Source organism: Danio rerio, chromosome 6 (genome assembly GCF_052040795.2).
Source record: "Danio rerio strain M-AB ecotype USA chromosome 6, GRCz13ab, whole genome shotgun sequence".
NCBI classification, from domain to species: Eukaryota; Metazoa; Chordata; class Actinopteri; order Cypriniformes; family Danionidae; genus Danio; species Danio rerio.
Window position 1 is genome coordinate 7,070,001 of NC_141026.1, and position 12,496 is coordinate 7,082,496.

Sequence of the window (12,496 nt, forward strand, 5' to 3'; positions counted from 1 at the left end):
TTTGGACTCTGCGCATAGGCATTCATTGATATATAATTCGAACCTGTTTTGAAGCAAGATGTCGGATCTGTGAGCAGGTGTATGGAGGTTTATTGGTCCAAGCAGAAACAGGGGACAATTGTGGACCCCCATGATGCCAACATGACAATGACGTCCTTCCAATTAAGGTTGCCATGCGCTTCATTGCAGATTATCTAAAAAAAAAAAAAGGTAAATAAATAAAGGAACAGTTCTCTAGCTCACATAGAACCAGAAATTCCTCTATAACGGAGGCTATAAGGTCATTAAATAAGTCCAGGGGAGAGGGAGATGCTCCTACATGATGATGTATGGTATGTTGTTTGGTAATATTTTATTAATGTGTACATTGAACTTATTACTTATGGCACCTTGCTGCAATTTTAATTTCCCTAAACGGGATAACAAAGTGAGTCTGAGTCTAATATGAATATTCTGTCATTTTTATATCTACACTTGTTCAAGTTTCGTTTTCCTGTTAAACACAAAAGTAGATATTTAAAAAAAAATGCTGAAACCCAGTAGCCACTGACTTTCTTATTGTGCTTTTCCAAATTTTAGAAGTCAATGGCCTTCAGCATTCTTCAGAAAATCTTTCTTTGTATTCAACAGCAAAAAAAAAAAAAAGACAATGAATAAAAAGTAAATAAAAATTCCTTGAGATTGAGTAAACGATGACAGATTTTACATTTAATCCCTTTATTTAAGGTCGGTAAAATATCTACACATTTATTTACTATTGCTGTTACATGATAGAAGTTACATGTTACATGAAGAAATTATAGAATTATTATATGCTAATGCTACAGACGTATGTTAATCTCTTTGTACTATAGAGGTAAAGTTGGTTTTATATTCGCACATTCGTTCATTTTGCAGTCTGTTTACCATATTACTTTGAATATTCAATTGGAATTAGCATGCAAGTATGACTTTAAACAAGATTAACACTGTTTATTTGACTGTGAACAATGTTGTACTTTATCAGTCATTTGCTGCTAATGATTTTACTATTTAGAATTTGCAAAAAATATTTTATATGAAATTATATTATTAATGAGAATGTCTGAATATCCAAATATAAAACCAACTTTACCTCTATCTTTGTACTGAGGTGCCGTTAAACAATTATTGTTTCAAATGCTAATTCATTTTAGTTTAATTATTACAATGGTACTGAATGGTTAATCATGTCATCGTATTTGCATTTACCATGGTTTTAACCTCGCATATAAGGAAAATACGTGGTTATAGCAACCGTATTTGTTTAAATTAAATGGTACTACCATTATAAATGTTTACATCATAAATCATGGCAATGCCAGGTCACATTTGTATTTTTATGTTCTTTTGTAAGCTGATACTATCTTGCAGTCGCTCAAGGCAGACTAACAGCAGCATTATAAACCAGCATGTTATGTTTTCTACTTACTAAAAACGAGAAGATTCAGTGCTCGAAGAATTTATTCGGTCCAGCCACTCTGACAGCACAGGTGAGAAAAATAACTTAAGCAAATAAAATCTGAAGTCAGACGTCATTTCTGCTGCAAGGGCGCCGCCATGACAGTATATCCCACAATGTACTGCGCGAGCTGCGGTTCAAAACACAAACACGCGATGGCGACATAGCTACAAAATTCATTAAAATACATTTTGAACATGGTGGATCTTATTTACATACTTCGGCTATGATTTTGAAATAAAAAATAACACTGGTGACTTTTTTTTTCTTGTTTCCTAAACATTTTTTTTGTATTTATATTATGATTTCATATAAGCTTCTAGTTGGTGAAACTCATTAGGATATGATCGTCTTTATTGTTGAGAAATTGTAAGAAAAAAAAAATTAAAACAATAATATGTATGGATTAAACTATGTGATTCTCAAGGTTTACTCAAAACACACGTTTGCTGTTTGTCATTTATGTGTTTTCATAAAGTCAATGTATTGAAAATTTTTATTAAATATTAAAAAAGATAAATAGATAGATAGATAGATAGATAGATAGATAGATAGATAGATAGATAGATAGATAGATAGATAGACAGAGATAGATAGATAGATAGATAGATAGATAGATAGATAGATAGATAGATAGATAGATAGATAGATAGATAGACAGAGATAGATAGATAGATAGATAGATAGATAGATAGATATATAGATAGATAGATAGATAGATAGATAGATAGATAGATAGATAGATAGATAGATAGATAGATAGATAGACAGAGATAGATAGATAGATAGATAGATAGATAGATAGATAGATAGATAGATAGATAGATATAGATAGATAGATGCTGTACACAAACTTGTTTTTATTATTTCATCAAAGACATACAGTTCAGTTTTCATAATTTATATTTCAATCCACTTCAGCGTACAAATATATGAAACTCAAGCAAAAACCAGAACAACATAAGCAGGTTCTCTTAAGTTAAAAGGAAAGTTGATCAAATAAAAGGCAAGACACAAAGACTGAGATATTGACTGGTTTAAACAAATACGATGAGCATTTTTTAGCTAAAACAACCAATAGACAACACGCTATTCTGCAAAAGAGGAAATGACTGTAATATACAGTATAGAACAAATTAAACCACAGAAGTTTCAGCCTGATCTCATGAGGAAATGTAACGGTAACTACTTTACATTTTGTCAGTTTAGTGGTGAATGCGTGCAAATTCAGTCATACAAAAATTGGGTACGAATTTTAAAAGAAGGCGTGGCACAAACCCCGCCCCTAAACCCAACTGTCATTGAGAGATGAGCAAATCGCACTAAATTGTACGAATGAGATCTCATGATTTTATACGAATTAGCCACTAAATCAAAACGTTACGGATTGCCACGAGATAGTGTTGATACATGCACAGAGGGACACTAGGCTTATGTTCATGCAAGTATTTTGCCAGATAAAGTAATTAAAACATTACAAAACATATTAAAAAAAAGATTAAGAACCGAATAAGGATTGAAAAGGGAAAAAGAAACATAAACTCAAAACAAAACCAAGAAATGCCAGGACCATAGTTGAGCATTGTTCAGTGATGTCTTTTTCATAGCTTCCCGACCGATTATGCCCAAATTAAACTCAGAGATGGCATAATCAAAGTGCATTGTTGACTTTCACATGGTCAGAATATAATCATATTAATGTGGATTTTGAAAGACCGTTGATCCCATAAAATTGATAGAGAGGCTTCTGTGTGAACACAAACACATCCAGGGATTGATATTAAAATAAGGGCCTGGTAACATTGCCGTGATCAGTCCTGAAACCTGCTCTTTGCGAACAAAAGGACAAATGTTATAAGGAATGTGTGTGTGTGTTCCAGAAAATCCCTAGGAGTGTAAATAAACCAAAATGTAATGATCTTAGCCAAATCCAACCCAGGCTCAATGCGGATACGAACCTAGGTCAACATTTCTGGGGAAAGCGGAATACGTAACCAGAGGTACGTCTGCTCTCAGTTGTTGTTTTTGCTGCTGTTGTTGTTGCTCTTCTCAATATACAGAGGGCGCAATATACACTTCAGCCGATCAGGCCAGCTTGCTGTCAACTGACTGACTGACTAACCCCTTCCCTAAACCCAACCGATAGTGTTTTCAAAAGCAATCTAGAAAAAGAAAAGCTGACGCTTCATTTTAAAGACGAAATGCAGACAGACATACCTCTGGCTACATAATTCGCGCTCTCCAGAAATGTAGACAGGGGTATGTATACACAATGAGCCTATGTTGGACAAATCCCAACATAGTATTTTCCAGAAATGAAAAGTGATAGAAAAGGTAAGTAAGTGGCTCTCCAGGATCAGAGTTATATATGTAGTGACTAATATATTGAAAGGTCTTTCACATTGATGGAAAATAACTTGTCACTTTGTCGCTAAATCAGAAGGTCAAATGGTTCATTTGATATCCTAAGTCTGTGTAAAATCAAAATGTTCAGTGCTTCCTTTGCTAGCTCACGTTGTTGTTCTTAGAGTGAACAATTGTTCCGTGCAACTGAATCCACTGAAAAATAATGTTTGTTTTGGTAATTATCAATCAAAGTCTGACCATCTGCTTCTTCGTTTGAAGTGGTGGTCCTTCCCAGTTGACCATTCCGCTCTTACCGTTAGTTTGCTAAAAGGGAATGACGGACAAACGAAAGCCTCGCCCCTACTCAATATTCAGTTTCAGCTACAACTACATCAACATACTGAAATAGAAATCTCAACAACTTCAGGCTCACGCGGACTTTAACTTGACTCACTGAAAATTGTGTTTGTGAAAACAGAATCTATAGTAAACGCCGAATCAAAGATTTTGTCAGGTTTGTGGTCTTCTTCTTCCAAAACAGGGCTTTCTTTTGGAGCCTCCTCGCTGGGCTCAGGTTGATGTTCTTTGCAGTTCTTACTTGAAACCGATCCCACTGACTTCCCAGACACAGTGCTGAGGACACTGGCACGCCGACTGTTGCCTTCGGACGTGGAGATGACGCAGCTGGCTCGAGGAAGAGTAGACAGAGCCTGGCCTGTTTTGGGGCTTCGCATCGGAGTGGCAAAGCAATTCAAACATCCTGACACCGAGGAGGACTTCCCATGAGCATCGAGGGCAGGTTTGGAATCAGACTCTGTACTTTGAACGCTCTGAGTTTTATACAGTCCGATGTTTGCTTTGTCCAGCTTTGGGGTTGAGCGGTCTCCGGCAGATCTTCCACTGCTTGTACGCCCTACCCCGCTCCCTGAGGAGCAATAACCCTGCCTGAGCTCCTCATGGTTGGGGCGGGAGGACGAAGGAGAATCGTTGAATCGTTGACGGTTGGAGGAGAATGGATCTGGATGGGGGCTGCTATCACTGGACCAGGCCTCGTTCTCCAGGCTCACACTGAACTCACCACTGCTTGCGCTGGGGGCACGGCTCGATTTGCCATTCGTGCCTGCTAAAATGTAAATTACAGGGTGTTGAAAATTCAACAAGCTCATGCAACCTATGAGTTGTTATTGATTTGCTATGGTTCTTACATTGGTTTCTACCATGATCTTGGCCTTCGGTGCCATTTGTAAGACCTGATGGAATCGTTTCTTTACCTGAAGGGACAAATGTGCATTGTTAGGTACTCAAGACCAATGGCCCTAAACTTCAATCCTAGGGATCTAATGCTCTGCACACATATGTTTCTTTTATCTGAAACACATGGTTCAGTTCACGGAGCTCACTGCTAATAAGCTGTTTTAAAGAATAACAAACAAAATGTGCAGCACGGTGTGTTCCCTCACATGTAGGATCCATGTCTCTAGATCAAGGGAGCAAGACCTGTTTAAACAGGACCGAAGTTAAATCTCCAGAAAACTAGTCTTGCATGAATAAGTTTGGGCACCCCTTTTCCGGAACATGGACTGTGATCTAGTTGTAACTTTAAAGGGATAGTTCACCCAAAAATGAAAAAATTCAGAAATTAGTTTTCTCACACTTGACTTGTTCCAAAGTAAACTAGGTTGGGGTTTTTTTTGTCCTGTTGAACACAATATATAAATATATATAAAAAAAGAATGTTGTTTTGTTTAACATTCGGAACAAAAAAACCCCCAACTGATTTGGAAAAGACAAGGTTGAGTAAATGATGACGGAATTTAACATTTTTGAACTATCCCTTTAAGACAGGTGTATTTATGTTGAAAAGTTACATGTAAGACTTTAATCAATTCAATTGTAAAGCCACGAAGCACCAGAGCAGTGAAATGGTGCTTGCCATGCAAAAGTTGCAGCCACATTACATATGCCGGAATGTCGCAATGCATTTGGTAAGGTGAATGGATTTTAGGATGTTGAGTGTTTCAGTGATTGCCAGGGCATTTCTATACAGATGCTATGTTGTTGTATAGTAAGTGTTTCTGTAATACGTTTCTATGAAGTTCCATGTTGTTTTTCTATGCAATTTCAGAAGGTTTCCAAGTGAATTTTAAATTTTTTTCTGTATTTTTAAATTATTCCTATGAAGTTGATTAAAGGGATTGTTCAACAAAAAATTCTGTCATAATTTACTCACCTTTTACTTGTTTTAAACCTTTATAAGTTTCTTTCTACTTTTAAACTCAAAAGAAGATCATTTAAAGAAAGACAGAAACCTGTAACCATTGACTTCCGAAGTATTTGTTTTTCCTACTATGGATGTCAATGGTTACAGGTTTTCAACTTTCTTCACAATATCTTTGAGATCTAGAAGAATAATACTCGTAGAGGTTTAGAAACACTTGAGGATGAGTAAATAGTGAGTAAATTTGAATGTTTGGGTGAACTGTCCCTTTAAAGGTTCTAAAGAAGGGGGAGCATGTTGTTAATGCCATGGCCTTTTGGTGGTCGCTTGCTAGAGCATTGCTATACAGTTGCAAAATGTGTTTTCTAGGATATGGATGGTTGTCAGAGTATTGCTTTTAGGAGCTTAAATGTTCAAGTTGTTTTGCTGTGGTGGTTTATGGGGTGCCAAGATGTTTCTATTCAGTAGATAAAGTGTTTTTAAGCATTTATTAAAAATCTGCTACAGTTGAAGTCAAAATTACTATTAGCCCTTTATTCTTTTTCAAATATTTCTCAAATGATGTTTAACAAAGGAAGGAAATTTTTCACAGTATTTCAGATAATATTTTTTTTTCTCTTCTGGAAAAATACTTATTTGTTTAATTTTGGCTGGAATAAAAGCAGATTTTAATAATAAAAAAAACCATTTTAAAGTCAATAAATTTAAAATATTTAAAACATTTTAAGGTCAATATTAATACCCCCCATAAGCTATTTTTTTCTGATTGACTACAAAACAAACAGCCTGATCTCATGAGGAAATGTTACAATTTTACGTTTTGTCAGTTTAGTGGCTGATTTGTACGAATTCATACGAGTTCAGTCATACGAAAATATATATATTTTTAAAGGAGGCGTGGCACCAAACCAAAACCCCACCCCTGAACCCAACCATTATGGAGGGATGAGCAAATCACACTAAATTGTACAAATGAGAAAAATTAAGAATAAAAAATTACGAATTGCCGCGAGACAGCATTGGAACAAACCCCGGTTTTACAATGACTTGCCTACTCGTCTAGTTAACCTAATTACCTAGTAAAGCCATTTAATAAAATGAGTTATTAAACTATTATGTTTAGAAATGTGTTAAAAAAATCTCTGTTAAACAAAACCTGGGAAAAAAATATTCAGAGGGGCTAATAATTCAGGAGGGCTGATAGTTCAGACTTTAACTGTATCTTGTTTTTAAATGCATTTACTACTTTTGTGGAATATACAGTAATGTTTTCATAAATAGTACCTTGATTACCAATTGATGTACGAATGTCAATGGAAGAGTAATGATGAAATGCTGATGTATGGTGTTTTTTTGAAATGGCATTGGTTGGCTCTTCTGGCTGATCCTCCTGCTGCCTGGAGTCTCCATCCAAACATCCCTCTGACAGCAGCAGGTCATTCATCGCTGAGATGGAACATGACAAGAGATGAAGATGACAAGAGATGAGGTTTATGCGGCTAAAATGCGAGGCAGCAATCGTCTTAAGGGAGTTGAAGCATTTATCTTGCATGATCGCTTTCTCTTTTTGTGAAGAATAAAATATGCTGATTTACTAAATTAAATGCTCTTACACAGAGATCGGCGGAAGAGAGACTTGACTTTGTCTTTATCCTTCGGTTTGTTACGCTTAACGTGAAACATTTTCAGGGCGCAGACTTGATCACCACAATGGAAGACATGAAGGAGACGAGGGAGGAAAACATGACAGTGAGAAAGTTTGTGAACGTTTTCAGAGGAAGGAAAGAAAAAACATGACAATTCACAACAACAAACATAGACAGAATTTTTTTTTCAACCGCACTGTAATGTTAAGGCATTTTATTTGTCGTTTTTTATTTTATGACTTGTTTTAAACAGGTCATGTAAGGTGTTATTTATTGTATTTTCATTTTTTGATCTCAAAATATTGTATATGTAAAGCTGTTTTATAACGTAATTTTAATAGTTTGTGATTTTTTTTGCAAATATTTTAAATAAAAAATTGTAAATCTTACAATAACCTTTTTTTTTAATTTTTTTTTTTACCTTGACCAAGTAAAAGCTATACTCAAGTTTTTCAAGAATGTGGAAACCAGTGAAACTTAGTATGATTCATATACGCCATTATAATTATTTAATTAAATATTCTGAATAATAAAATGTTAAACTTTTAGACGTATACAGACAGTTTTTTAAACTCACTGTAATGTTAAGGCTTAAGGTTTTTTTTATTTTACGACTTGTTTGAAACAGGTCATCATGTCTTTTTATTACAATTTTTATCTTAAACAAAAATCTGTTTTGAAACATAATTTTAATATATAGGTAATCTACTACTTTAATATTTCAGTTATAAATTCAAAAAAAAAAATTAAGTAAAAGGTTTTTGACTCGTTTTGTTCAACAGTGTCTACAGCAAAACATAAACATTCATGTATTTTCCAGTAGTTTGTACCTTTGTGATTTGTTTGCAAAAATTGTAAATCTCACAACCTTTTTACCCTGACCAAGTATAAGCTACATTCATGTTTTTCAAAAATGTGGAAACCAATTTATATATTTTTATATTGACATTTTTTCCAACCTCACTGTAATGTCAAGCCATTTTTTATTTTTATTTTATTTGCATGGGATCCTACTTTAATCAGGGGTTCTACAGGTTTCATCAAGTCACATTTATGACTTTTTAAGACTATTTTTAGACCATTATGGATTAAATTTTACTCTTACACAAGGCTAAATGTTAAGGATTTTTCAATAGCCCAGTTAAAAAAAACCTATTGAAACAAGTGCTATTGTAAGGAAGATAATTAATTCATATTGATAAATAGAGTTAATAAATAAACCTTCAGTAAAACTTTTATTCAGATGGAATGTTAGTGATTGGATGCGTGTCAGCCTAATTGGGTTGCTGATTGCATGAACATACTGTTGCAAAATTAAGACCTGTTTAAAATGATTCAAGACCTAAAACACAATATTGTACCGCGGGTACCCTGGCTTAGTCCCTTTATTCATCAGGGGTCGACACAGCAGAATGAACCGCCAATTGTCCAGCATATGTTTTACACAGCGGATGCCATTTTAGCTGCAACCCTGTACTGGGAAACAATACACACTCATTCACACACATACACCATGGCCAATATAGTTTATTCAATTCACCTATACCCCATGTCTTTGGACTGTGGGGGAAACCGGAGCACTCAGAGGAAACCCACACAATCACGAGGAGAACATGCAAACTTCACACGGACATACCAACTGGTCTAGCCGAGACTCAAACCAGCAACCTTCTTGCTGTGAGGCGACAGTGCTAACCACTGAGCCACCGTGTCGCCCCTGAATTCTTTAAATGTAGGTAAAAAGTTTTTATCTAGAGCTATTTCCTTGTGATATGACCTCTTTAAAACATCCAATATTTGTGTTGAACATTATGAAGAAGAACAGAGGACGAAAGTAAATGATAGACCCACAGACTTGACATGAATCAGGAAACATGCGTCAAACAGTGATATGAATGTTTATTAGGAGTCATTTGACTCCTCTTGAAGTTCTACGTGCTGAAACAGCCTTGCTTTTGGAGAACGTAATTTGAGGAGCTTTCTAAAGAGAAAAGGAGATTTGGTGTATCTATACTTGGCTTTTTTGATCCACGAGAGCTGACGGCTGCAAAATATTCTGCTCTCCCACTTTTGACTTTGGGATGTTGGGAGGAAGGGTCTGTGGTCTGAGTGGCTTGTTTCTGGACGTTCCTGTCTGGAACGGTGGGACTCTGAAGGTTGCAAGTAACTGAGGAGATACTCACTGCTGCTCCTCTTTGGGGAAAGGGTGTCACCATTGAGGGAGTTGGAAGCAGATTCCTCCGAGCCCTGCGAACCCATGAAGGAACCGTTGTCGTGACAGCGCAGGTCATCCAGACCCTCACATGACTCGGAGCCAAGCTGAGGAGAGGACGAACGGACATGTTCTTGATCACGAGACTTGGTCTTCATCAGCTTCCTCATCTTCAGTGTTATCCAGTTCCCCCGTCTGTTTGGAGAGTGTTTGCATGATAAATCCAGGAACATTGATTTTTTTATTGTGTTAAGATCATTTAAGGAGACTGTACCTGCGTGGAGGTGACGGGTCATAGAACTTGTACTGGTCCATGATTTTCTCCTCCAGTTTCTCCTTCTGCCTTCTGAGCTCATTCAGCTTGTCTCTGTCAAAATTGCAGTTCAGTGTACACTTAAAATAAATTGTTGGTTGCTTGTTCAAACTATTTATTTAAAATAAGCGGAAACAACACAATTCTTGAGATTTTGTTGGGACAACTTAATTGTTTTATGTTCAATCCACTTAAATTTGTTAACTTCTAACAAAAAAAGTTAACTACTTGTTGTCTCAATATAATCAATTGTGTGGAACCCAGCATTTTTTAAAGTGTAGAACAGTGTGAAAAATGTTGGGTTTCACATAATTCCTTCATGTTGTCTTAACACAAATCAATTAAGATAACTTAAGTGTATTATGTTCCCAGAGATGGGTTGTGGCTGGAAGGGCATCCGCTGCATGAAAACTTGCTGGATGAGTTAGCAGTTCATTCTGCTGTGGCGACCCCTGATTAATGGAGGGACTAAGCCGACAAAAATGAATGAATGAATGAATGAATGAATGAATGAATTATTGTATTATGTTCAATCCACTAAAATTTGTAAAAACCAGTAAAAACCATTAAAAACCACTGTCCCAAAAACATTAGGAATAGTTGTTTATCCAGCCCAAGCTCATTCTGAAAATGTACCCCTATTTACATTTCTGGACTGCGCCTAATACGTCCAAGGAGCTAAGTTTTTTTGCAATTTTAGTTTTTCGCAAATCCACCAGAGGTCGCTGTATACACTTTTTGAGATCCCAAATTTCTCTTGCGAGTGCCATTCGTGCCTGCTGTTCTCGTGTACATCCACCAGAGGCTGCTGTCGACTGATTGACAGACCGATCGACTGACCCACCCTCCTCCTTCCCTAAACCCAAATGACAGTGTTTTTAAAAGCAATCCAGAAAAAGAAAAGCCCTCTAAGCAGCCTGATTTTTCCATTTTCAGATTTTACCACATTCTCACCCTATTTACTTGTTAATTTTTATTTTTGGCTTTTGTTTTTGTCTTACCTGCGTTCTGAAACCGTTCTTCGCCGGACTCGAACCCTGTCGTCGTGGTCAACGCATGGATAAACCGTGCTATTCACGCACAAATAGATATTTGAACATTTTGAGTTTACTCGCATCTAATCTGCTTCATTCGCGCATCAAATTCACTGAGCAACAGACTTGGATTTGTATCATGTGTGGGGCTTCTGTCTGCCTGGTGACTCTAGCTTCGTTGCTAAATGGCTAACATGGATTGTATTGAGAGAATAAATTTGTATATGTGCTTTATTATGGCTGATAAAGAGCGTTGTTTCGTTTTGAGCTGTGTCTGAGTCCACTAGATCCTTTCTGAGGTGCACCCAGCTCTGTGAGTTCATAAACTATTCCAGAAACTATACCTGGATGATGGAAGTTTTCAGCGTTGCTTCTGACTGAGCCAAGCCCAGTTTGATGAACTGTTGTCCGGTATGGGCAGGAGGATTTCCCACTGGGATATCAACAACTAGTGCTATGTCATAAGCATGCCCCTATAAGTGAAAACTCCTGATTGGTTAATGCGGCGCAAAAGTCTGCTGAAGTTCAGATTTTCCAACACGAGCAATTCGTGTGAAATGCACGTTAAGCGCATCAATTGCGCAAAACGCTCAACTTCATTCGTGTGTATCGCGTCACAGGATGTCTATTCGCGCCATTGCATTGACTTAATATCCTCCCTACAGCGTTCGTTTTAAAGACAACATACAGCCATACGCACTTTTGGCTACATAATTAATGATCCCCAGAAATGTACATAGGATACGTTTTCAGAATGAGCTTATGTTTTTTTTTTCAACGGAGTCATTTGAATGAGCACCAAAATTATTTTTTGAGTGAACTTACATACAAAGAGCATCTTAATATGCTATAAAGCAGCAGATCTCAACCGTTTGACTCATTTTGTTCAACAATGTCTACAACAATACATAAACACTAATGAATTGTACAGTGGTTTGTGCCCTAGTGAATGTTTTTAGCAAATACTTCAAATCTCAAAATACACTGTTTTACCTTGACCAAGTAAAAGATAAACCAGTGATACTTTGTAAAATGCATATCCCATTCTAAGTATTTGATCAATATTTTGAATCATTATTATTATTGTTAAACTTTTTAGTAATTTAATTTGTGGTTTTGTTATTTTTTGTTATTTTTTTTGCATTTGCCTATATTGTTTTTATAAATTTTGCATTCAAGTTTTAGTAATAAAAACTAAAGATCTCACAATGCAGTGGTGTTGCTAGGCATAAAGCTCTATTGGGACA

At 36.2% G+C, this 12,496-nt stretch overlaps 2 protein-coding genes across 35 annotated transcripts in view; both read right to left on the minus strand.

Moving 5' to 3' along the window:
• mtif2 (mitochondrial translational initiation factor 2) overlaps positions 1-1,595 on the minus strand; it is a 20,127-nt gene extending 18,532 nt beyond the window's left edge. For 2 of the 3 annotated variants that reach the window (XR_015492790.1, XR_015492789.1), the window contains exons 1-2: positions 1,451-1,595; positions 44-194 (exon numbers count right to left, since the gene is read on the minus strand). Coding sequence is in view for 1 of the 3 variants with exons in the window: in NM_001089324.1 (NP_001082793.1) it covers positions 44-184 (141 nt within the window). In the remaining 2 variants the exon portion in view is untranslated. 3 annotated transcript variants of the gene reach the window in all.
• ccdc88aa (coiled-coil and HOOK domain protein 88a) overlaps positions 1-12,496 on the minus strand; it is a 177,407-nt gene that overhangs the window by 124,481 nt on the left and 40,430 nt on the right. For 2 of the 32 annotated variants that reach the window (XR_015493124.1, XR_015493138.1), the window contains 7 exons: positions 10,177-10,269; positions 9,874-10,097; positions 7,658-7,741; positions 7,329-7,490; positions 5,044-5,097; positions 3,663-4,949; positions 2,323-3,589 (listed from right to left, as the gene is read on the minus strand). Coding sequence is in view for 13 of the 32 variants with exons in the window: in XM_087256488.1 (XP_087112614.1) it covers positions 4,267-4,949; positions 5,032-5,097; positions 7,329-7,490; positions 7,658-7,741; positions 9,874-10,097; positions 10,177-10,269 (1,312 nt within the window). In the remaining 19 variants the exon portion in view is untranslated. Of the gene's footprint in view, positions 1-2,322; positions 4,950-5,031; positions 5,098-7,328; positions 7,491-7,657; positions 7,742-9,873; positions 10,098-10,176; positions 10,270-12,496 lie in introns of those variants that run through there. The other 30 variants (XR_015493125.1, XR_015493139.1, XM_087256490.1 and 27 more) reach the window with 27 other exon arrangements.